Source organism: Zeus faber (genome assembly GCF_960531495.2).
Source record: "Zeus faber genome assembly, chromosome: 16".
Classification (NCBI taxonomy): Eukaryota; Metazoa; Chordata; class Actinopteri; order Zeiformes; family Zeidae; genus Zeus; species Zeus faber.
The window spans coordinates 21,417,461-21,443,617 of NC_137202.1; the positions used below are offsets into that span (position 1 = coordinate 21,417,461).

Here is a 26,157-nt window from a genome sequence, read left to right on the forward strand (position 1 = left end):
CCGGCGCGGGGGAGCCGATCGTCCCTTGGACTCTGTCCTCACAGTTGTATCGCGGCTGTGATATCGAAAGCGACACGGAGCATCTTATTTCGGCTCGTCCACGCGTACCTCACGTGTGCGCATTCGATAACGCACGGGATATGATGTGAAATCGCCGGTGCTACACGCGGAATCCCAGCCCAGTCAAACAGCTTCACAGACACACACACACACACACACACACACACACACACACACACACACACACACACACACACACACACACACACACACACACAAGCTTTAGGAGAGCACCTCAGGCGGTGGCGTCGTAAATCCCCATCAAGCAGGGCGAAATGGGCTTTGTTGGCTCCCGAGCCGAGTGCCAGCGCCGGTATTTCACCAAGGTCGTCAAGGCGGGCGCGGCCTGGCCCATGTTTCATTGGGTTAGGCCCGCGACAGCGCCAAGCAGGCTCAACGGTGAGTAACCCCTATCACCGCCAGTCCAATGAGTCCCTGCCAGCCTCTGCTCCTTGATTCAGCTCCTAAATCTCAATGCTTTCACTTCCCCTCAAAGGCATTCCTCCTTCAGGCCCTCGAATCAAAGCTCTTACTTGTGAAATCCACTCTTTGCCCGCTCTGCGAAGGCGGAACCGTATCGGCTCTCTGGCCGCCCAATTTTCCAGAGTTACAAGCTGGGAGCCCGTGCCGTGTCACTCCCCGCCTTCCGCACGAACATCCCGCTCCGAGAACAGAACTCGCCCAAGAGGCCCAGCGCGGGACCGTGGAACCGACGGAGGTTTATTGCGGGTGTTGGAGGCACAACCCGAGGGGGGGGTCTTCATACCACCGGTCAGCCAATCCCGCCGGCTGATCTTCCTCCTCCCCAGTGGTTCCCACGTGTTTCGATTTTCAAAAGAGAAAGTCAACCTCGCCAGAAAGATGTGGCACAAAGAGAAGAAGGTTGGCGGTAGGGGCCGGTCACACGACAGGTATTGAAACGTTGGTATTCAAAGTAAGAGTTGTTTTTTTTTTTTGTTTTTTGTTTTTTTCAATCAAATCAGTATTTTCCGGGGGGGGGGGGGTTGTTCTCTTCTTCTCTTCAAGACCTGAAACGATTCTACAAAATTCTCGACGCATTCATGGAGGCCGGGCCTGGCGGGCGTAGTCCGCTTAAGGTCATACGGAGGCGCTAAAACAAATCAGCGGGAGGGGAATGAGGAGACCAGCGACTTTTCACCGGCAGACACATGGATCACACGGGTGAAACCCCGATAACAAAGAGGGGGAGGGTGGTGGAGTGAGGAAGGAATAGGATCATCAAGACAGGCAGGGAGAGGGAGCGAGAGAGAGGGAGATATTTATTCCGGATCCATTCCAAAGCCGGTGACGGTCCTCGGGCTGTGATTCCACTGGGGCCGCCGCACTCCGCTCCATCATCATGCGGCGCCCGCCTTCGGCTTTTTTTCACACCGAGATGGAGAGCCTCCGCCTCCGACCCCCGCCGCCCCCCTCCCCCCCGCCGGTGCGCCGCGAGGGGAGCGCCCGCAGCGCCGGACGCCGTCTCTGAGAGCGAGAGCGAGAAGACCGATAGACCACAGGGCAAACATCCACAGCATGTGCGCGCCCGCCTGTCTGCGAGTCTGCTTCGCCGGATTCAGGGTGCCGCTGCGAGCCCCATGCCGCGCTACGGCGGCACGTCGGCCTCGCGCAGGCTGCGCCGACGCTGCCGGCGCACGGCAGCGTCGGCGTAAGGCGGGAGGGAAAAACCAGGCCCGGGGCAAAAGTGTGGGAGGGACGTATCTCTCACCCTCCGCTTCCCGGAGATGTCGCCCCACCGGCCTTTGTTTCATCAGCGTCCTCTTTTCCTGCGACAGCGCACGTTGCACAACGAACTGACCACCACGGCCACGATGCTGCGATCCTTTTAAGCACTTAAAGCCCCCTGGAGACAGGCGTTACCGGGCTTATTATTATGGCCTGCGAGGGGCGATGCCAGACTCGCGAACGATCCCTTTGAAGGGAACTAATCCTTAAAAAACGACTGGGGAGACTCGCTCCGGCAAAAGATTGAGTCTTCGTCCAATTCATATTGAATGTGGCTGATTTCAAGACAAAATTCTTGTGAGGTGTTGTGCCGGGTGGGGAGGGGACGATTCTAAGGGCTTGTGACTGACAGGGGCCCTAAAAAGTTATTATAACATGAGGTACATTTTTGTGGTCGGCACTTTTTCTTTCCTTTATGTTTTTCTTTATTTCTACATGTGCCGGTACCCCAACACGTGGAGAACCGGCACATATTATCTCCGCCGCGCCTCCCTGTCTCGACAACAAAACAAATGAAAATTGTGTTTTAATTTGAGATGTAATTTATTTCCCTCCGTTTCCTCGTGCAACGAAAGAAAAGTGAAATAAAAATAAGCCCCGGGCGTCCTGCGCCGCGCCCCGCATGGCAGCTTAACCCCTGCCCCTGCTTGCGAGGATCCCATTCACGACTCAGAGCCGAACCGAGTCTACCGACCGAATCAAACGGGTCTGAAAAATTGAACGACTCTTTTTATTTTATTTATTTTTCAATTTTTTATATTTTATTTATTTTTATTTTTACTGAGCGACTGGTCAAGAACCGAATCTCAAAGACAGAGTTGAATCAGAGTCAAACTTTCTTTTGATGGCTGGTCCACAATGACTGGCTCTTCCGTTCTGCTGGAGCTGCTGGATTCTGTCTGGCACCAATAAATTAGTGCGGCCTTGCAATTTGGAGCATGCAACACAAGAGCTTACTTCCATTTTATTTTTATTTTTTTCTTTCAGTAGAATTTGACAAATTTTCACGGCCCACTGGTCGAAAAACACTGCCCGACACGCCCTGTAGCGTTCATACAACCAAGGAAGCAGCCGCTCCATCGGCGCCTCCGCCAGCAGGTCGTAGTTATTTATCCGCTCTTGATTTCTGGATGGTTTGGAAATGGCTCCACATCAAACTCCGCTGTTTGTATATTTTAATCACTACAAATACTGCTGACTACCTTTTTACGAGGTTATTATTCAGCCTGACTGTGCGGCCCAGTGAGACGGCACGGCCCTCTTCCAGAACTCCTCTGCTGGCACCAAGCCATATTCTACCCGCGTTTAATCAAGAAAACCCCCTTGCATTGAAAATTACCAAGGGGAAGAATTACTACTCTGACTGGGGAGAATATTATATTACATCTAATATTCTTGAAGCTTATAAGGGAAGATACTTACACGGAGAAAGTAGGCAATTTTGGGGGGAATTGCAGATAATAAAAATGTCAGTGTCAGTGAAGGATATGTTTGCATGCATATAAAGTAACATACGTATACAGTACACATACACACGCACGCACGCACGCACGCACGCACGTACACACACACACACACACACACACACACACACACACACACACAAATCCAAGTTAGGCAATAGCAATTAAATGCATTAGCAGTTAACCGCAACTGGTAGCAGCTGGAATAAAATTAAAAAGCTGCAAAAAAGAACCTCTTTGCAATCATTTGAATTTGAACATCCATAAAAATGTCACCTTCCCCTATGATCTTCAGTGTGTTTTATGTTTTTTCATCAACTGGTGTTTAGAGTTGTGTTCTCCAGTCCATCAATCGCAAGAACGCGATGCAGTCTATTTGCCTTTAGTCTATTTCCCCGTAGTGTATTTTCCCCCGCTAAGGCCCATTGACTTCCCCCTTCTTTCTCTCTGCTGTGTCTATAAGGACCGACGTGCGATGGAGATTAAGCAGTTTTGAGGCCGATTCACACCAATGGCATGTGACGGATCAGCGGCGCTGGAAGACAAACACTGACACTGGTAAACTGAGGATCTGATGCTGATTTTGATTAAACAAATAAAACAAAGGTAAAAAATATATAATCTAGTCTTTATTTTTTTATATTATGACAAATGTGTGTGTGTGTGTGTGTGTGTGTGTGTGTGTGTGTGTGTGTGTGTGTGTGTGTGTGTGTGTGTGTGTGTGTGCGTGCGTGCGTGTGTGTGTGTGTGTGTATACCTGTTTGGGCGACCCGGCGGAGGGCGGAACTAAAACGCTGACAGACTTGTTTCCCCCGGTTATTGGTCGAGGTAACACCCACCGGGAGTTGCGCCGCCGGTCTCTGGTCGTGGAGCTCGTTCGTGTTCGTTTTCTCCTTCACACACCGTCCGTGTCCACGTTTTGCGTTCGGTGAGTGGCTTCTACTTTTCAATGACTTGATTTGTCGAAAAAAATAGTGTACGTCGGGGAAAGGAATAGTGGAGTAACGATTACCAGTTAAGCTAAGTTACTGTGACCTACACAGCTAGCTAATAAAGCTAATGGTAGCGTGGGTGTTTTTCCTTTGTGGCGCAAATATAACTGTGGAAGGAGGGAAAGATGGAGAAACAAATAATAAACAAAAGTAATAAACTGAACAGATAATAAGAAAGATGGATAGACAAAAGGATGGATAGCCAAAGAGAGATAGAAAGATGGATATATCAATGTTGGATGGACGGATACATACTTCTTTCGGTGTTACAGCAGCACATACTAAGACAGTGGGTTTTAAAATAAAGTAATAACGAAATGGGGAAAAAAAGTTGAATATGCGAAGGAAAACAATTTGTAAATTGTAATACACAGTAAATCTCATAAATAAACCGGTAAAACTGAATTGCCTGGAAGATCGTGAGTGTGTGTGCACGACAACGTGTTTATGTTGTGTATGAATATGTAATGTGTATTCACGTAGATGCACCTGTGAAGCTTCGAGTGTTTCACGAGAAACAGCACAATCTTTATTCTGAACTGTCCCGTGCATCCCATTGTGTATTCTGTATGTTTTATTTATTTGACTTTTTATTTTATTTTTTGTCGATTTGTGCATATCTGGCAATTGTTTTTGCCTTACTGTTTAGCATATTTTATGATTGTATTCATTTTTCCCCGCACTTCAAAGGAATGCTCGCTGTCTGCAGACATGCGCCATTTAATCACCATGAAAAATTCTCAGTGCATGTAAATGCACCTGGCAAAATAAAGTCTGATTGTTCTTTATGTCAACATATATGATGGTCCAATGAGAATCCTGCCTTTCTCCTGCTCAGACCTCCTGGGATCTACCTGAGCTGCGAAGATGACGGACCGCTACAACATCCACAGTCAGCTGGAGCACCTCCAGTCCAAGTACATCGGGACGGGCCATGCTGACACCAGCAAGTGGGAGTGGCTGGTCAACCAGCACAGAGACTCCTACTGCTCCTACATGGGACATTTCGATCTGCTCAACTACTTCTCTGTGGCGGAGAACGAGAGCAAGGCGCGCGTCCGCTTCAACCTGATGGAGAAAATGCTGCAGCCCTGTGGACCCCCGTCAGACAAGCCGGACGACCCGTAGATCATAGAACGCTTTTGGATTGTTTTATTTTTTATTTTTTCCCCCTCGGCTTTTTTTTTTTTTTTTGGGGGGACCCCTCCAACACCGCTCGGCTTCTTGAGTTTGGATCGTGAACCAAACCACGACAACAGAAGTGATGTCAGTGAGCGTCTTTTATCAACACGCCACGTTTCACATGGACTCACAGCCAATAAAAACATTTTGGACATTGAGTTGTTTAAAAAGGTTAAATAATCTAAAATGGTTTTGATCGTTGTATGAGAGCTTGTTTAAATATTAACTCATATTCCATTGTTAAGTTGGCACACCTGTCAATATGAGATCATGATTCTATCCAGGGCTGGCATAGACGTCGCATTGGATTTTGCTTTTCTACTGTTGGTTCAAAAGTTGTTTTTCAATAAAGTATCAGTCAGACTTCATTTTATATTTTATTCATCATTTTATGGAATAATTAATAGGTTAATATGCAATTGAATGGTGTAATAAAATACAGGGTAAATTCTAGTTAAAAATATAGTTACAGCTTTAAGGATCCTGTAGAAGGGAACGACTGCTTACTTCAGACTCATCCACATTTTATTTTCTATGGTAAGTTTTACAAAACAATGAGGTAAAATATCCACGACTGACATTGCAAAATTTGTGTAATAGTTCAACTTCACCATATCATTACCCTTTTGGAAGAAACACCATATAATGGGAGTTGTTTTTGTATCCAAATGTTCAAGGGGACAGCTAGGTGCAAAACAACTAGTGGTGGGTAGAGCACTCCAAAACGATGCATTATTATCAGTATTGTTGCTTCAAAGAGATAATATCTCAAGTTTATGTTAAAGTTGCCAAATGCTTCACATTGTAAGATTGAGCCAATTGCATCTAAATAGTTTAATCCCTCGTGGGGGCAATTAATGGCAAGCAGTTTAACAAACATGAAGTGTTGTTTATAACTAATATATTGATATCAGGGCAACAGTCAATTTTGAGTTCAGAGTTCAAGCGAGTGGTTTCAAGGTATTGCATTTGTCTTACAATCAGAGTAGCCAACATGAACAACAGCAAGGAGCAGGTTCTGTGGGAAAAATCTGTAACCTGACAGAAGGAAGGAAGGATGTGGGTAGACGTAATATGAAAATAATATAAGTTTAGTGAGAAGAGGCAATTCTAACAGGACTAAAGTATATTGCTTCCCTGACAAATATATTCGCATAACAGTAATGTTTTTGAAATCTACTCTGAAAAGTGACATTTCTTCAAAAGATTACTTAAGGACATATCATTGCCGCCTTTGCTAGTTCCCCAGCTGCGATATACACTAGGATGCACCCAATGTAGCTGACGACCCACGCCCATTTAACTTACCTGTCCAGGATTACGTTTTAGATTGTACTTTTATCTTTTTTGCTTGGGGCTGGGCAAAATATGAAATAGCTAAAAAATACTTGTTGCCTTAAAATGTTGGTGAGACCAAAACACAAGTAAGTGAGTGTCCCTCACTTTAGTGAGGGACACTCGTTAGTACAGCAATTTGCCTCTTGGACATAGAGTAGTTGGGAGTAAGTGTTTGACATCGTTCAGGGGTGTACAATCCTCTATGAATGAAATGATATTGCATAAGTTCAAGTGCGTTAATAATTAGTTCTGTCCATTGATCCAGACAAAAGACCCAGGTTTTCCTCCCATTCTCTGAAGATACAGTAAGATGTTAATGTGCGAAAAAAATAAGGCAAAGGTTTGATCGCGACAGTAAACCAACTCTGCAGATACCACTACAAACTTTAGTGATGTCTTTATCAGTCCCTGTCTATCAGTGCGCCTTTGCTACGGGATGTCAAAAAAGCAAGCAAAATCAATAAATCTCAGCGAGATTCATCTCATGGTGACAAAAAACACTGCCTTGGAAGTGGCTCAAATGCCTTTTCAGCGTCCAAGGACACCACTAAGCAGGGACCGGAGGACACTTTGAATCAATCCGTAAGAAATCTTTATCTAGACACCTCTATGAAGCACTGAGGTCAATCTAATGTCAATGCCATCAATACACCGCTAATAGAAAATCCACACAAACACCGGTGAAAGCCGCTGCTGTCTGATGATTTTAAAGTGCAAAAAGGGTCTTTATTAATGACCTAAGCGATCACTGTGTGATTCAAGATTCAAGAGGTTTATTCGTCACATACATATACATACTTTCAGACATATATGCAATTTGCACAGCAGGGAGCAGTGGGCAGCATTCCTCGACGCACCCGGGGACCTGGTACCAGGTGTCCATCGCTGGTCAGATCATGATGTGTGCATGTATTTGGTGGGGGTCCTTACTGATGGTAGGTGGAGGAAACCCCATGTGAGCACGGGGAGAACACGCAAACTCCACACAGAAAGGCTCCTATTTGGGAGATAACCCGTACTTCTTAGGGCTGGCTGCAGATGTTATAGCTGAATCAGTGTCGCATGTTTTTAATCTCTCTATACAAAACAATGGCATTCCCGATGTTTGGAGAACGGCCTATGTTCTCCCGTTATTGAAAGGCGGTAATCCCACGGTGTTGAGTAACTACAGACCCATTTCCAAGCTCTCTATTTTAGACAAGGTCCTTGAAAGACTGGTGAATGACCCGACCGAGTAATACATGTGCTTGATGGACGTTTTGCCTCCTCACCGGTCTGGTTTTAGGAAGCAACACAGTACAGTATCTGCTGCCTTGAAAGTAGTAGATTATATTGTGGAAGCTTTGGACACCAATAACTTTTGTCCTGCCTTTTTATATTGATTTGTCCAAGGCATTTGATACTGTTGGTGATGGCATTTTAGCTATGAGACTATCAGATCTATATTGGCCTGTCAGACCAGGCTGTTGGTTGGTTCTTAAATGACCTCTCCATTACCTAAGCAATGGGTGCAGTTCAGTGTTTTTTTCCCCTCTATCGAGCATCTTCAATCAACACCTCTCGTTTCACATGGACTGACAGCAAATAAACGTTCAGTGGTCTTTCCTCCAGCTTTCTTGATGTCACCAAAGGTGTGCCACAGGGTTTCGTTTTAGGCCACACCCTGTCGCCCTGGCATTTGAACATCTACAGTCTGCATTTGACACCATTCGGTCGCACCTGATCTACCTCAGACCGGTGTTAAATGCAGGTAAGGCCAGTAATGTTGTTTTCTGACAAAAAGACGGTGCCAGCTGTTCTTCCCTGCATCTTGTCTGTACAAGGGACCCCTTGTCCACCTACAAATATTTAGGCATCACAATTGGTGAAAGCCTTTCCTTTAAATTTCATATTGATCATCTTTTAAGGAAATTGAAATGAAAATTGGGCTTCTTTTTTAGGAACAAGACTTGTTTTTCCTTTAATGTTAGGAAAAGGCTTGATGCTACCACTTCCTTTGCCTCTCCTGGACTATGCGGATGTTTCGTATGTGAGCGCCTCAGCTCACTCTCTTCATCTGCTGGATTTGCAATATGCAAGATTCATAAATGATTGTAAACCCCTACACACCATTGTGGTCTGTATACTTTAGTCAACTTAGCTCTTGTATAGCTTTATTTATAAACCCCTCCTTGGACTGCTGCCCTCCTATTCATCCACCCACATGTCACAAAAAAAAACCGAGAAAAAAAAAAAGGGCTGTCTCCTACTCCGCCCCCTTGACCTTCAGCAGGAACTGAAGCTCTCCAGCATGATTTAAAACTACCTTTTTTTAAGAAATATGGAGAGAGAAAATTGGATTACCGCCCTGGCACTTTTGCTTTTATCAGGTTTATGATTTGTGTTCTATTTTGTCTCCGTATTGAATGTCCTGTCTGGCTGTAGCTTTGTGTTGTATTGCTGCTGTTGTCTTCACCAGGTCTCTTTTGAGAACGAGACCTCATGCCTCAATGCCATAACCTGTCTAAATAAAGGTTGAAATAAAAGAAGGGACGACAAAAACAAATTAATTTTCTGTGCTTTCCTCAACCTCAGTGTGCACAACAGAGGCGATGGGAGCCTCCAGCTCAAAATATACCGAAAACCAACACTGCCGATCAATATCTCACATAACGCAAAACGCACACTGGCCAGTTTTCCTTTCCTTTCATCTTCCATTCCACCTCGATAAGCCGGGTAGGGGTAATCGCGGGGATGTGGAAGAGGGGAAAGTCCTTACGGCTGAATTACATTTTGGACAAACCTTAAGCATTAAAAAAAAAAAAATGTTAGAATTCTTGAGAAGAGGCTTAGAAGTAGGTTCCCCAGTCTAGGATGGTGAGGAGTGACATCGGGATATTGGAAATAAGCAAGTTAACCCACCACCTAACGTGACAAAACCCAATCTACTGACAATCCGCAGTTTTATTTTGACGAGGCACCTGGACTGAGGATAGTTGGCTTCACAGCAATGCCAGATGTCCCAAACCAAAATAGTGCTAATGCCTGTTTGATGTTAAGAACACTTGGGACACCATCACCTATTCACTTGTCACTTGGTACCCAAGTATCAGTTCTGGTGACATCCCCCTTTCCTCTACAAGTTGGAGCATTGCTGCCTGGGGTTTGCTTCCATTTAGCTGCAGGAGCAGTAAGGTCGGTGACTGATAGTCGTTCAACCAGGCCCCAGTCAAGTTGTCAAAATGTTGGAAGCACAGAATAATTTGTAAAGTCACCTTCATTACGATTTCTCTTTACTTACCTATAGCCCCAACCATGACAAACTAACAATCCCGAACCGACATTCCTCCGGTTGCCAAAGGCGGTAGGTGGAGCAGGTAGGGTTCTCTCTCTGGTGGCTGCCGAAAACCGAAACTTGCCCATCGTCCTGCCAGATGGTGAAGTGTGACTCACCATTTCCGAACTTCCACTGCTCCAGAGTCCAGCGGCGGTGAGTTTGAGAACGCTCCAGCAGACAATTGCCATTTCCCATGGCGGTCGCAGGCTTGTGTTCGGCCGCTCGACCATTCTAAAACCCCTCTCATATGGATCCCCTGCCGACCTCGCTCCCATCGGTGGTTTGGAGCTCTGTGGTCAGGGCTAAGACTGAGGACATTTTTTACAAGATAATTTCTGCCGCTATGTGAATCACTCCCTTGCGGACGAGCTGTTGTTGTTCGTGCGTGTTTATCAGCACTTACAGTTGACGAACACATTGGCAAGGCGACATCTCATGATGGTGCTACCCTGAGTCCCTCAGTACGACAGTGTGGTCGTTTTGCCTCCTCCAGGCCATCCGAGTGGGTGGCCTGGAGCAGATGGACACGGGCTGACGAGGGCGCCTATCCTGTAAGTGAGTGTGGGGATGGCGGTTTTACCTGTTGCTTGTTAGACCAACCAACAAGCAACAGGTGTACAGCCACTCTGATCCTGAGCCCCAATTACTTAGACCCGAGACAGGTGTGGCTGCTCAAACCACACCGTCCCCGAGGCACAGACCGACTTTGTGGAGATTGTCTGTGGAGATTGCATGGCTGCGGGATTGGTTTTACACACCTGTCTCGGAGAGTTAGGATGAAACAAAAGGCCGTAAGACCAAAGTCGCTCGGATGGAAATCCACTCAGACAGACGTTACATAAACGGACAGGCGGCCAGCAAGCAACTCAAAATCAGAGCGGCGAGTCCAAACGGGGCAGTTACATTAGAACTGACCCTGATCTCTTGGGAAAGAGAGCTGGGTTTGGCCCTGTGCCAGCTGATAAATATTATATTGCAGTCGACCTCCTTCATTTGGACTCGTTCTTTGGATGAAAGTGGGTTTGTCTTGTCCGCCTGCGCCGGCTCTTACGCGACTGTCACCTCGAAACACACCCACCTCCCGCAGCCACACCCACACACCCACACCCACACCCACACACACACACACACACACACACACACACACACTGTATGTCATGGTGTTCGGTTGGCCGTGCCGCCGTGCTCCGAATGCAGATACGCCAGCGGCGGCGGTGCGAGCCGCTCTCGTGTTTAAAGACACTGTACGTAGCGGAGGAAAAAAAATCTCAAATCCAGGCAAATGTCCAATTTTCCTGCTCGCTGGCACCGAACTCTCCCCGGCCCTGGTGAGGGCACGTGTGAGACCTCGACCGGAGTAGTTGATTGCGCTGTTTTTTTTTGTTTGTTTTTTTTCACAAAATTGTTGGGGGCGGGTCCCTTGGCGCCATTTCCATTGTCAAACTAATTTCACGTTGATCAAATAATGCGTATGCATTTGATCAAGAGGGCTCCGGCAATGAGTGAGAGCCAAAGTGGCTGTTATTACTGTGACATATTTCAAGTGTTGATTGAAAGGCAATCACTGCAAACTGTGTCTGTGTGTGTGTGTGTGTGTGTGTGTGTGTGTGTGTGTGTGTGTGTGTCAACGGCGGCAGTATTTGTCTGAGCTGCTGATTTCATATTTCTAGCGCTGCCGGTCAACACGCGCGCACACACACACTTGGTGGCAGAGTATGTGATGTATGAGTCATTGTCGGATAGAGGGATTAACCTGCAGGGTGTCAGGCAAGCTTTTCTATTGAGGTAGACTGGTATCATATATATATATATACAATGTGTGTGTGTGTGTGCGTGTGCGTGTGTGTGTGTGTGTGTGTGTGCGGGAGACCGGGAGTGACATCATTTGCTCATCTCCTTTGAACGGTCTCTTACCGGGGCAAGTCCCTGCCATCTGTCCTCGCAGCCGGAGCCACGGTCGCTCTGGCGCCGGCTCAGCCCCGAGAGCAACGTGAAACGGGGCCGGCGCGCACCCTCACGGTGCGCACACAAGACGCAGGGAGCTGCCGCTCCTCCTTCCCCCCGAACACCACCACCCACCACCCCCGTCTCTCAGATCTGCACATCGTGTTCCCTGTAGAACGGGCACTGGTGTAGAGCACGCGGGTTTTCCCAACGTGCGTTCGCGCGTTCACGCGCTCCGCGAGCGCCGCAATCACCGAGCCGTGCAATCAACAGGGGGCTCCGCTGAGGAAACACAGGACGTACTCACTGCCCCGTGGTACCGTGGGCCCGCAGCCACGGCTTTGACAGGGAATGCAGCACCGCGAGCCGTGAAAACGCAAGAGCTCCATTTGTACGGGTCGTCATGAGACGCCCTCCGTAAAAAACCCCAAAAAACAACAAACAACCCAAGATTCTAACATTTTGTGCTCGATCGCCCGAGGTGGACGTTGGACTGCTGATCTCACAGCCCTATCCCACTAAAATTGAACCAAAGCAATCGAATGATCCAAAAGATGGAAATGAGAACTGATGTTCACCCTTGTTTGACAAACATTTTGTCGACGATAAAGGGTTAATATCTACTCAGTGTTGCGTTATTTATGGTTTTAGGACGGCCTTAAGACACACACAGCACGAGTGGGGAGGAAGGTAATTGAAGGGGTCTCTAAGTGTTGTTCTGGGGAACGGTGATCATAAAGCTGTTGGCGCAGCCCACACACACACACTCATGCACACACACACACACACACACACACACACACACACACACACACACACACACCACACAAACACACACACACAAAATGAAAAATTGCTTTAGAATGAGAATTCCAAGGAAGTGTGTGTGTGTGTGTGTGTGTGTGTGTGTGTGTGTGTGTGTGTGTGTGTGTGTGTGTGTGTGTACATAAGCACCTGTTGTGATGCAGTGCCTGGTCTTTTGGGATGTTGGTGGAGGATTACGCTGGATCTCGGCCAAATGGCGAAAAAAAAGGTCCGGCAACCCAACAACTGTATCCTTGCCCCTCGGCCACGCCTGTCTCGCCCCGCCCCGATCCCCATTCTCCTCCCGCTCGCCACGCCTTCGCTCCTCGTAACCCCCTCGACCCGCCGCTAACCCCTGATTTATCACTTTTCCCCGGTTTTGGTCGTCCGACCCAAACGAGAAGCGATAAGAGAAAGTACACGCTCTCATGCCAGAGAAGGCGCAGCTGCATGCTCGCTAAGTACATATTTCCTTAAGAGCCCGACGTTGTTTTGTGCTCTCACCGTGTGAAGAACATCAATACGCTGTTGAGGAATGCGAAGATGTCTGTTTTCTACATCCATATCTCTAGAGCTGGGGACTCAAACTACAACCACCTGGGGGCCACCTGGGAGCCACCTGGGGGCCACCGACAAACCTTGTCTTCTGCTCGGGGGGGGGGGGCAAGCTGTCCCATCTTTTTGTACAGCGCATCCAGGCAATTCATTTCCAGAATAATGCGACTAAAAATAGACGGACAAATAGACACAAACATCTTTGTGGTATTCTACCTTTCCTGTTTACATTAACTAAAATTGTGTGGATTAATTAAGCGTTTTTTTGTTTATTTTGCGGGCCTGATTTTACAATATTTTATGTTAATGTGGCGGGCCGCATTAAATCGCCTTGCAGCCATGTGTGGCCCCCGGGCCTGTAGTTTGAAACGCCTGATCTAGAGGTATTAAAGCTGAGTGATTGATATCCCCAATATCCCCCTTAAGTGATGACGTCAGCGACAAGGTTGTCTCCATTCCATTACATTTACATTACATTACATTACATTATAGTCATTTAGCAGACGCTTTTATCCAAAGCGACTTACAATTGTTCAAACACCGACGGACGCAGCCATCAGGAGCAACTAGGGGTTAAGTGTCTTGCTCAAGGACACTACAGCATGCTAGCAGGAGGAGCCTGGGATCGAACCAGCAACCTTTAGATTACTAGACCACCAGCTCTACCGCCTGAGCTACCATCCCCCTTAACCTGCTTTAGAAATGGGTTTGTGTGCGTGCCTGCGTGTGTGCGTGCGTGCGTGCGTGCGTGCGTGCGTGCGTGCTAGGTTATTTGGCAACTAACTGCCGATCTGGGACAATAAATCAGAGTCGTTTGGGAGAGGTATACACGGTCCGAAAAGACCCATTCAGCATCAAGGTTGGAGACGCGGGTTTGGGGGAAGTTTTATTTTTTCGCGGTTATTCCTTGTGTTCCTCGTCCAATGTTCCTTGAATGTCCGAGAAAAAGAAAAGGAGGACAAGCTCCTTTAGTTACCACGCGTCGCCCATTTTAAATAGTCGACAAGTACGACAAATACAATTTTATATCGTAGCTTCAAATTTCACAAATCGCTGCTTCTGGCAAATGGCGAAATGATTGAAGCCGGGACTTAAATTTGCCGTGGTTCACAAGTGAGAGACCACACCGCAACGATTAGATTGAGTTGTTGATTTACTGGAGATCAGAAGCAAACGACGAGGCGAGGCGAGGTGAAAGATTGCAGACTGGGTATGTGGGGGGGAGAGGAGTGATCAGGGCGCCAGGCCTCCAGCCAGGCCTTGGGATCCCAAAAAGACTTATAACAGCGGAAGGAGCGCGGGCGGGGCTCGTCGGGGATCCCGGAGGTGGGAGCGGGTGTATCCATGCTGGGCTCGAGAGCACCGGCGTCCTCGGATCTGGGCGGTGTGGTTCGACGGAGCCCGTGAGAAGCGGGTGAGTGGCCGGAGTGCAGTTTGGGGCGGGACGGAAGACTCGGTGAGGATTGCCTGAAGGTTTCGCTTTTATCGCAGGGGCGGTGAAATGGGATTTGACGATCTTTTTAAAACCTTACGGCGGCGAGCTTCGGTCCAGTCAGAGACAGGATTTTGTGCCGGCGGATGATTGGCCGTGTAAGCCCTGACTGAGTTGAGCCGGTTGAGTAAACCGGAGAATGACGCCTGGGTCTCGGTAGCTTCCTCACCCGGGTCCTGCTGCAACGGGGAGGGTAGGCTGGTGTTACCGGGATGTCATCCGGGAATGCCGAGGAGGTTGGCAGTGCTCTCGGCCTTGGCAGTGCTCTCTGTCTGGGAATGGGGCCAGAGCAGAGTCGTGAGGCTGCTCTCCGGATCGGTGGAACGTCCTCCACAGGAGGCCGATCGGGTGGAATGCCGAATAAATCTTGGTCCGATGAAGCGTCGGTGTTCAGGAATGCGTCCATGGCTGGGGGCTCAGGAAGGCGTGAGTTGGTTGTGGTGCAAGCAGAACAACGAGCAAAAAGCGGAGCATCCGAGTGACAGGATCTGACAGGTATATACCAAATGTTGATGGGCAGCGGGCGTGGTCAGGATGTGGTCTCCCCTCCGGAACCTCAGTTCATTCTGAACCCATTTAATAAAGTCGTCTTTATTTATATAAATTCTAGATTAGTGACCCGTTGCTTTATCTTCACTGCAGAAAATCAATGTCAAGAAAGAACAAAGTAAAAACATTGACAAAAAGATTAATTTGGCAAAATGATCCGCCAATTCGATGACGGATCCTTTCACTTTGATATATCTTCAAATAAATAAATAAATAATCTTGTGGAAGAAATTATATCCTACTCTCCTAAAATGTGCCCAGATAGAAAACAGAAGGAGATAAGGGGTGGAGAGCATCAGACGCCTGCTGTTCTCTTTAAAAAGCTTTTATCTCATGTCAATGCATGAAGATCCATGAAGGTACAGAAGACAGACACACACAGATCAGCCACAACGTTAATACCAACACTAATGACACTAACGTTGTGTAGCTCCCCCTCGTGCCGCCAAAACAGCTCTGACCCGTGGAGGCATGGACTCCACAAGACCTCTCAAGGTGTCCTGTGTAGGAGATGGTGTAGAAAACGTGATTCATCAGACCGGGCCACCTTCTTCCGTTGCTCCGTGGTCCAGTTCTGACGCCCACGTGTCCATTGTAGGTGCTTTCAGGGGTGGGCAGGGTTCAGGGCTCCCATACGCAGCAAGCTGTGATGCACTGTGTGTTGTGAAACCTTTCTATCACAGCAGCATTAACCTTTTCACCAATTTCTGCTACAGTAGTTCTTCTGTGGGATCGAACCAGACGGGCTAGACTTCGCTCCCCACGTGCATCAATGAGCCTTGGGCGCCCATGACCCTGTCGCCGGTTCACCGGTTGTCCTTCCTTGGACCACTTTTGGTTGGTACTAACCACTGCATAGCGGGAACACCCCACAAGACCTGGTGTTTTGGAGATGCTCTGACCCAGGTGCCACTGGAACCAGATGAGCAATGTCATTCACGTCACCTGTCTCTGGTTTTAATGTTGTGGCTGATCGCTGTGTGAAGACATGAAGACGTACGAAGACGTATCTTCTCGAAATTATGAAAAAAAATAATAATTCTGATTTATCACAGATTTTCCAGACATTTTTCACAGCGTGATCTGTTCTCCATGTGATCTCATCACATTTTGATTTGCTCTCTCATCTGTTGCCGTTCTCCATCTTGTGCCCACACCCCCCCCCTCTCTCTCTACCTCCCTCTCTTTCCTTCCATATCATTTCCCTCGCGGTGCCTCGCTCTTCTCTCTGTTTGTGCTCGCTCGGGCCCAAACTCCATTACTCCATTATTACCCCGTCTCTAAAAGCAGACTGGACCAGGCTGTCGAGGAAATGATTGGGCTTTATGGCTTAATGGTTGCAGCAAAACACACACACGGGCACGGGCACGGGCACGGGCACTTGTGGGCACAAATGGGGGTGTGGCACAGGCCCTGATGCACTGAGTGTCACTCCTGTGCAGGGTTGTGTTGTATTTTTGCCGCCACCCCCCTCTTCACGCTATGGCCTCTGTTTAAATACATTATTTCTTCACAGTTGCAACAACAACAACAACAACAACAACAACAACAACAAAAGCAGTTTTGGGAGGAATTTGAGAAAAAGATGAGAATTTTCAGTGGTGGAAAGTAACAAATTAAAGAGTTCAATTGGTAAGTACATTTTTTATTTTTTTTATTATTACAGATATTGTTTTATCAAAGGCTGTCATTCTTTTATCTGTGTCGACCTAAATGTATTCAGTTTCCGAGACTTTCAACTTTCACTCTGCTACTTTTCATAGCAAATATCTCATCTATATTGATTGTTTACTTTAAATAAGGATTTACACACACACACACACACACACACACACACACACACACACACACACACACACACACACACACACACACACACACACACACACACACTTTCCATGCGAAGGCATAAAGACTTTGACATTCGTTTCACCATAAGGATTTATTACCAGCTACATAACGTGTTGATCATGTTCGGCCCAGCGTGGGACTCAACGTGAGCCTAGACTTTTTGTTTCGGTAGGAGGCTTGGCGATGAACCCTCGGAACACGTCGACTGCACAACACGTTAGACGTTTAAGAAAAAAAAACAAGAATAAAAATCAGGTCCCAAGACATTCAGAGAGCAACAGTAGAACTTCATTGACGGTAAACCCAGCTTCATGGTATGCACATGCTTGATATACATTATGTACAAAATCATAGAGAACGCCGGACATCGGACGTGCGTGAATACTGTTGGTTCCGTTCGTGTCCAGGTCTCCCGACTCCAGGCTGTTTATTATCGAGGAGGAAGAGGCATTAAGAGAACACTTTTCAAGTGACCTTAAATCGTGTGATTTGTTTAAAGTTCCTCTCTGCGGGGCCCCCCATCGCCGCAAGTCGACCGGTTGGCAAAAGCTTAAATGATTCGTCGACCCGCGCCGGTGAAATGCGGGCGGGGCCGGGCGGGGCCGCCATTCGCCGCGCCGCGTCGTTCCGCTCGCGAAACCTGCGAGCAAAGGCAAAAAAGTTGGGCGGGAGGAAGGCTCTTGGCGTCCTGTTCGAAGGCGCGTTCTTCGACAGGACACACGTTTGGGTTTTTTTCCTTTCTACTTTGACTAATGAACAGGCGATAGACGACGATGAAGCCCCCCCGCCCCCCGTTTAAGGCTTCAGCTCGAGTCACTCCAGACGCGGATCTCAAACGTTCCTCGACCCGGGCGACAACCTTGAAGCGGGTCCCCTGAAGTGACGAGACCGGGGGCGGCAAAACCCGGCTTCCGGCCCGACCGGCTCGCCCGAGCAAGCCTTCCCAGTGCACCGCACCGGCAGGGCCTCCGCGTCCCCGCCCCGCCCGCTTCCACTTGAAACAGCTCGGCGGGCGCTCCTCTGGCTTCTCTCATGGTGACACCGCCCTCTAGTGGAGGGTACGGGATCGGCGAGGCTAAATTTAGAGGCACCTTTAGAAAGATGAAGGGTGTGTGTGTGTGTGTGTGTGTGTGTGTGTGTGTGTGTGTGTGTGTGTGTGTGTGTGTGTGTGTGTGCGCGTGCGTGCGTGTGTGTGTTTTTTTCCTTTCCTCCCTTTTTTTCCCTCTCCTCATCCAATGGGACGGGCACTGACATAAGCACCAGGAGATCCAATCGTAAGGAAGGAGACGTCCTGCCCAGGGAGAAGTCCGTCTGTGTCCGTAAGACCGTCCGCAAGCGCCCTCCCCGCCTCCGAAGGGCTTTTGCGGCGTCTGTCCTCCACCCCCCCCCCCCCGAGAAGGGTGTGGTGGGCGTCCGCGCGGCGTTTCTCTCCTCCGCCCTCTCGGCTCCTCTCCCCTACGGCTTTGGCGTGGAAGTTGGCGAGCGAACGGGGAAAAAAAAACAAAAAAAAAAAACAACAAAACAAAAAAACAACCTGCCGCATTTGCAACGTAGGTCTCAAAACAAACTTTTACAAGTCTTTTACAACACCAACCGTCGTCTCAGGCATGTGCAAATTTTGGTCGGCATCTATGGACGCCCGAGACTATATTGACATATCATCATCATCATCATCATCATCGCATATACACACTACACAAAAATAAAATGGATATGTGGATCGAACAGGCGGCTTTGAAAGCTGGAACATCAGCGAAGCTGTGGGACGGGAAGCGGGAGAGGCGGCGGTCAGGGCCGATGGAATCTGTGAAACCGCGCACGCACAGGCACACGCACACACACACACACACACACACACACACACGCACGGAGATCACAAAACACATATTTCTACCGTATTGTGTTTTAACCCACCTTCCGCGACCGGGAAAATCAGTTTATTGATCATTTATCGAGTAATACGTCCATCTAAAAGGCCCCGATCCCTACGGGACCAAGTTCCTCGCGTGCGTAGGTCGGGTCCATTCGGTCGCTGTGATTACCTGGTGAAGTGTTTGCTGTCCTCGTGAACCTCCATCTCACGACTCTTAAACTCGTTCAGCTCCTTACGGATAGCAGCCTGGGCCGGATCACATATGAAAAAAAAAAAAATCAAAATACAAAAAAATACGAAAAAAAAGTCTGAGTGAGTTCACGGTAAGATTCACACAACCACATATTAGAGCATATGCAAAAGTGCTTACTAATGGCCGAATATATTTTTTAATTTTAGGTAGGTAACAAGGTATCGTTGCCGGCCTTCTCTCAAACAAACAAGATGGTCAAAGTTTTCCATGACATAAAAAATAAAATAAATTCCTTCGGCACTTTCCATGTTCCATCCAGTTCCAGTGAGTTTTCTGGGCCAGGGTGTTATCCAAAAAGCGGCCAGCAGAGGGCGCAAGGCGTGGAAATCAATGCTACTTCAACCGTTTCCCCCTCAAGTGACCTAACTTGTGATCAATGGAGGACATGGTAACTACTAAGACTTCATCCTTTTTTTTTTTTTTTTTTTAAATGCACCGTTCACCCTCCGCCTCGAATCTTTATGCTGGGGCTTTTCTGCCGCAACGTGTCAAATCGCCTTAAGAATGACTCCTGTAAATACCAAATTGACCCCGAGTTTGAGTCGGTTCTTTACAGGTGAACTTTTGCACTGTGCCAAAAACACTCATTATGAACTTATTATTTGACACGCCCTGAAGACCCTCTGCTGTCGGACCACGTTGGCTTTTTCAACAGATTTGGCCATGATAATAAAGGGTTTTTTTTTTAAATCCCACTGGGGTTAAGAAAGGGTAGATCAGTAGGGTTCGGGTTAAGAAAGGGCAGAACGGTGGCATTAGGAAGGGGTCGATCAGTAGGGTTAGAAAAGGGTTTATTCGTAGGGTGAGGGGTTAAGGAAGAGTCGATTTGTAGAGATAGGGTTCAGAAAGGTTAGGTGGGCTACGTTTTAATGGGGGTTCCCATTGGGACAGGTGCACGGGGGGTTAGGGTTCAGGAATGGTCGATTAACAGGGTTAGCGTTAGGAAAGGGTAGATCAGTAGTGTGAGGGTTAAATTAAGAAAGGTTAGATAAGTAGAGTTGGGTTTAAGAGAGGGTAGATTATTAGGGTTAGGGTTAGGAGAGGGTAGATTATTAGGGTTAAGAAAGGGTCGATTATTAGGGTTAGGGTTTAGAGGGGGTAGATTATTAGGGTTAAGAGAGGGTAGATTATTAGGGTTAGGGCGAAGAGGGGGTAGATTATTAGGGTTAAGAGAGGGTCGATTATTAGGGTTATGGCTAAGAGGGGGTCGATTATTAGGGTTAGTAAGTAAGTAAAAATTTATTTATATAGCACCTTTGCAACAATAAATGCAACTCAACGTGCTGTACAACACCGCATTAGAAAGTAAAAGATTTAAACATTAATCAGAGAGTAAAAGATTAAAATCAAGCCATTAATCATATACAATCAAGCCATTAATCATAAGAATTAGAAGATTCAAAATCAAAAACATTAATCATAAGAATTATTAAAAACAAGCCAAAGCACAGTTTCCGCAGTCGAGGTCTACTAATTTAGACACCTAAAGATTTGTGGCCTATACATATATTTTAAAGCAACAAACTGTCCCTCAGTCTGTGTCTAGTCTCCTTCATTGGAATGTCAGTAAATGTCTGAAAATTTCTAGCAAAATTTCTTTTTTACGTTTTAATTATAGAAGGACTTTAACCAGGTTTTTACGTTTATAATTATAGAAGGACTTTAACCAGGTTTTTACGTTTATAATTATAGAAGGACTTTAACCAGGTTTTTACGTTTATAATTATAGAAGGACTTTAACCAGGTTTTTACGTTTATAATTATAGAAGGACTTTAAACAGGTTTTTACGTTTATAATTATAGAAGGACTTTAAACAGGTTTTGAGGACTTCAACCTCTGGAGGACCTTAACCTCAGCAGATTATCCAAAAGTTCTCTATTTTGTAAATAGACACAACCTCAGAATTTTGTTCAAAATCACAATCGATCCGCGACCTCCTCTAACCTCTTTTCTTCCTCCGCAATCCTTTCACCCACTTTCCTTAACTGAGTCATACTCAAGCTTCCCCTCGCGGGAAACCCCCCGTGTTCGAACCAGTCTTCCAGACATGACATACATTTGTCCCCATGTTTACTTCTCATTTGCATATTGATCGGAGAACCCCAATCTGGTTTCTCCTTGCTCGGCGTGGACCCCATATGGCGTGTGAGGTTTTATTTTATTCATTATTTTTATTGTTATAAAACAATAAAAGTCTAGGTAGGCCTACTAGGTACAGTAGGTGCAGCAATAAAACAGTAGGTACAGCCGATAGGGTTAGGGCGAAGAGGGGGTAGATTATTAGGGTTAGGGATTAAAAGAGGGTCGATTATTAGGGTTAAGAGAGGGTCGATTTTTAGGGTTGGGGTTAAGTGAGGGTAGATTATAAGGGTTAGGGTTAAGGTAGTTAGCAAAAGCCTCACTAAATCATGTTTGTGTTTAGGGTTAGTGTAAGGGTTAGGTAACCCTAACCCTAACCCTATTTGTACTCATGCTTACTTAACAATAATATTGTTAACAATGACGACTTCTGTTATTTTTGCACCGCTCGTCTACAGTAGTTTTCAATTGAGTACTTTTGGCGTCAGAGAGCCAGTAAACATGGCGGAACCCGGGGGTCCGGGCACCTTGTCGGCGGGGGTGAGCCTGGTCCAGGGTTTGTCCGCCCGCCGGTCGTAGTCCTTGGCGTCCGTCACCTCCACGTACTCGTTGAAACGCAGGATTCGGCGAGCGACCAGTTCGGCCACCGTGGGCCGCACGCTCAGCTACACATGCGACAGCGGAACAAAAAAAAAAGGGGGGGGAAGATAATGTGTAACTCCCTCTTTGTCCGTAGGGCGGCCTGGACTGAACTGAACTGGTCAGTACCTTTCGAGATAATCTTCGTCTAATCTCCTGCTTGGCTTCTTGCTCCTCGGCCTCGTTCTTTTCTGCGTGCAGAGAAAGGAAAATTAAGTCATGTGACGTCTGTGTGCGTGCGGCGTGCGTGCGGACACGAGACAGATGTGGAACCGAGGACCTTGTGAGGACATTTGACCCGGAGATGTCCCTTTCGGAGACGGACCCCTTCCGAAAACAACCCCTCCGGACCCCTCGTTCCCACAACAACCACCGTGTTTCCACTGTGTGCATATGGATTGTTTCCTTCACGTTGGTTTTGTTTGCCTTTCCTATGACTACAGGAATTAAAATGACACGTTCGGTTTAGTTTATGCACTTTATTATGGCTGAATTGAGGGTTTATTGGGACTATTAAGTTGTAATACTGACCTCAGCCTCCTGCTTGTGGAAACTGCAACGTATGTGTAACCTTTTAATGTCATAACCTTTTATGACACTTGATTCATATGACATTCAATTTTAGAAGTTCAAATAATAATAATTATAAAGTCACTTTTTGTGTTTCTTGTGGTACGTTTCAATTATAGTTACATTATATATATATATTAATATATAATTAATATATAATTATAGTATAGGTGGATAAGGGTATTTTATCCTTCTAATATCATTAAACGTTTCCATTATAAATGACATATATTGCATAATCAGTCCATTGTTATTGCATCACTCGACTACTTTGAATATACTTTGGTGTATTGGACGCAGGTCCGTGTTGACAGGTACATTGAGCACGAGGAAAAATATTCTGTTCTTATTTTCTTGGGTGGGTTGATCAAGCTCTTTAAAACGATTTAGCTCGGCCTGGAGTCAAACATGCATTTCCCACCAATACACTATCCAGGATGGTAAGAAAATCAACAACCCAAATTGACAGCAGGCAAAAGGGAAATAAAAATGGAAAGTTAATGGCAGTAAATAAATAAAAAAAATCTTTCATTACTAGTATGCCTGGTTTTATAACAAGTATGTCTAGTTTTATAACTTGTATGCAGAAATGTATGACTAGTATGCCTAGTTTTATAAATAGTATGCCTAATTACATAAATAGTATGCCTAGGTTTATGACTGTACTGCCTAGTTTTTTAACTAGTATGCCTAGTTTCATAACTACTATGCATAGTTTCATAACTACTATGCATAGTTTTATAACTACTATGCATAGTTTTATAACTACTATGCATAGTTTTATAACCACTATGCATAGTTTTCCACAAGTTGTAGTTACACAACAACACAGTGAACAACACCGTAATAACATAGCAAACAATTTAACCTAAAAAACAACTAACCTAACGTAACAACTTACAAATTTCCTGCCGTTAATGTGAAATTGGGTTTCACCGCTCTCTAGTGTTAGAATGAGCTTGCAACTCCAGGGTTAGTTGTGCATCAAACAGGGTGAAGCGGTTGCCTGTGACAACGGTCATTATTCAGAAATAAGCGACGGCCGACCGCCGCTATCGACCAATCAGAACGGAGTATTCCACAGAGGCGTTTTTTTGAAAGCGCTGTCGTTAACTCACGTTTCAGGATGTTCCTCTTCTCCAGCTCATCGGGGCTGGGTCTCTGACTCAAACGTCTGCGGGGACAACGTCAAGACGCCAGGAGCAACAAGGACATTTCATTATTAGAAACAACATTCATTGATCACCAAAAATATCTTGTAAGAAAAAGTTCTACATAATTTTTAAGCTCATTTTTATTTATGAAATAATGATATTAGATGTAATATATCATATTACATATGATCATATTTCAAAATGTTGTTTTACACATTTGGCAACAACCAAACAAGATAACAATAACAATCCCATATGTTTTTCCTCTTTAACTAAGAAAACTAATTGAACTCATAATACAAATATATTGTTACAGTGGTACCTCGACTTACGGCCGCATCTACTAACGACTAATCCAAGATACAAGCAGCGACAGTCGCGAAAATTTGTATCGACTTGCAACCGACTGCTCCATGCAGGAACTGGATCCTGGAGCGGAGTGGATTGGAATCTCACCGTGCCACAGGATCCTGGGACGTACGTACGTCCAATTATTATCATTTATTAAAATTCAGTTTGTGAAAAAGGGTAAATAAAAACGGAACCTTTCTTTTTTTTACGTAAATAAATATAATTCCTTTATTCCTCCTTCCGCCCCTCTAGGTCATTACTCAAGCAGGCCACTAGGTGGCGTGCAGCGATCCACAAGTGAATCCACCCTTTAAGTGTTTGAAAGTTGTCAGTGATAAAAACCTAAATCGATACGACATTTATTTGAAAAATAGTTTAAAGTTTTTAGTTCAACTAGTTTGTGGATGAAGAGGGATACTTATGTTTCTGTTTTTTTTGGGGGGTTGGGGGTCATTTTTAAACTTAAATACAGATTTCAGACCTGTCAACCTCAGGAAACTCTTTTGAGTAGCACAGCAGTGTAACAGGGAGTCTCCGTGGTGTTGGAGTTACTGCAGCTGAATCACTCCACCAGTTATTCACACTGTGGTCGTCTGGTAACGAGGACAATCACACTGTATGGGAGCTACTACGGCTGACTATACGGTATATAGTCATTTATATCATGAGGATATACCCCTTGAAACGCATCATCTGGTAAAGTTGCCAAACATGTTTACCAACTACGATTGCAATTTTCTAGGCTGATTCAGATTTCAGCTATTTTGTCTGACCTGACCTTTAGTCTGACCTGCAGATTCTGATTTCCGATCTGCGGTACGTCAATGAGAATTACATCCCATGATCTGATCAGGCTCACGTGATAGGACAGCTGCACATACGGACCACCGCTGCAGTTCAGTTCAGTTACCACAACAGTGAGATTGATGCAGATTTTATTATTGTTCATTATTCACTATGGAACAGTAATAGAACAAGAAACTGTCCCTGAGTTCCAATAAAGTAAAATACAACATGGAACGGTCACTGAGTTCCAATAAAATAGAATATGGGACCGTCACCAAGTTTCACTATAATGCAACCTGTAACTCTTCTGGGCTTTAGTAGAACACAACATATAATTAACCTGGAAACATCCAGTTCAAACCTCAATTGAAAGTATCTTTCACTTTAAGTACAAATATATATTTATATTATATTTATATGGTACTTGCCATTCCAAAATAAATTGCCATCATGGCAAAGAATAACAATAATAATAAATGGCAGACTCTTCCCAGCCTCGTTCACTGGAAGTCCTCCTTCGCTCACTGTGCGTTAAACCAACTGAATCAGATCGAAACGACTCGTTTCACTGAGTCGCTCGTCAAAAAAAAGTTTAAAAAAAAAAGGAAAAAAAGAAGAAAGAAAGCGTCGAGCCTCCGTCACGCTCGGAACTCGTGCACCACGAACCAGAGCAGACGCTCCGCTGTAGTGACAGCGATAGAAACGCAGTCTGTTGGAATATTGTCAGGTGACGGATAAATAACTGATCTAATCTTCTTAGTTTACTTTGAAGCGCCTCCCAACAGACGACATTTTCTTTCTCTCTCATTTTTGAGCGTCAACTACACAACTACATCACATTATGTTGTTATCGGGTTTCAGTATCGGAGCACCTCTACGAGTACGAGATCACGAGAACTGAACGTGATGTATCTGACACTGATCGGCCGGTGAAAACCGACCAAATCTGGTCACCGGCCGATCCATCGGTGCATCTAAGGTTTCATATGTTAACATTGCCGTCACATTTTTGTGCTGGACTATTACTCCCCCCACTTCCCATTTTACGTCAGCAATGCGGCGTTACACCTCAGTGGATAATAGAGCATCGCTGTGCTCAGTGCTGCTGTGTGTCAGTGGATGTTGAGGGAGAGGAGAGAGAGGGATTACAGAACCACAG

General features: G+C 46.0%; 2 protein-coding genes across 3 annotated transcripts in view; one reads left to right on the forward strand and one right to left on the reverse strand.

Annotated features, from left to right (window-relative positions):
* Window positions 1–4,097: 4,097 nt before the first annotated feature.
* On the forward strand, window positions 4,098–5,811 carry sf3b5 (splicing factor 3b, subunit 5). The gene is made up of 2 exons (XM_080016172.1): window positions 4,098–4,197; window positions 5,100–5,811. Exon 2 carries the CDS (start codon window positions 5,129–5,131, stop codon window positions 5,387–5,389), a length of 261 nt encoding a protein of 86 aa, XP_079872298.1. The 5' UTR covers window positions 4,098–4,197; window positions 5,100–5,128; the 3' UTR covers window positions 5,390–5,811.
* Window positions 5,812–17,110: 11,299 nt separating this feature from the next.
* Window positions 17,111–26,157, reverse strand: part of phactr2 (phosphatase and actin regulator 2) — a 30,261-nt gene continuing 21,214 nt past the window's right edge. For both annotated transcript variants that reach the window (XM_080016113.1, XM_080016112.1), the window contains 5 exons: window positions 23,826–23,881; window positions 22,267–22,328; window positions 22,026–22,163; window positions 19,335–19,411; window positions 17,111–19,096 (listed from right to left, as the gene is read on the reverse strand). In XM_080016113.1, the coding sequence (XP_079872239.1) occupies window positions 19,081–19,096; window positions 19,335–19,411; window positions 22,026–22,163; window positions 22,267–22,328; window positions 23,826–23,881 (349 nt within the window). In that variant the 3' untranslated portion in view covers window positions 17,111–19,080. The remainder of the gene's footprint in view (window positions 19,097–19,334; window positions 19,412–22,025; window positions 22,164–22,266; window positions 22,329–23,825; window positions 23,882–26,157) is intronic.

Coding starts and splice junctions, on each gene's coding strand:
- sf3b5 (XM_080016172.1), top strand. CDS start 5,129: ATGACGGACCGCTACAACATCCACAGTCAGCTGGAGCACCTCCAGTCC.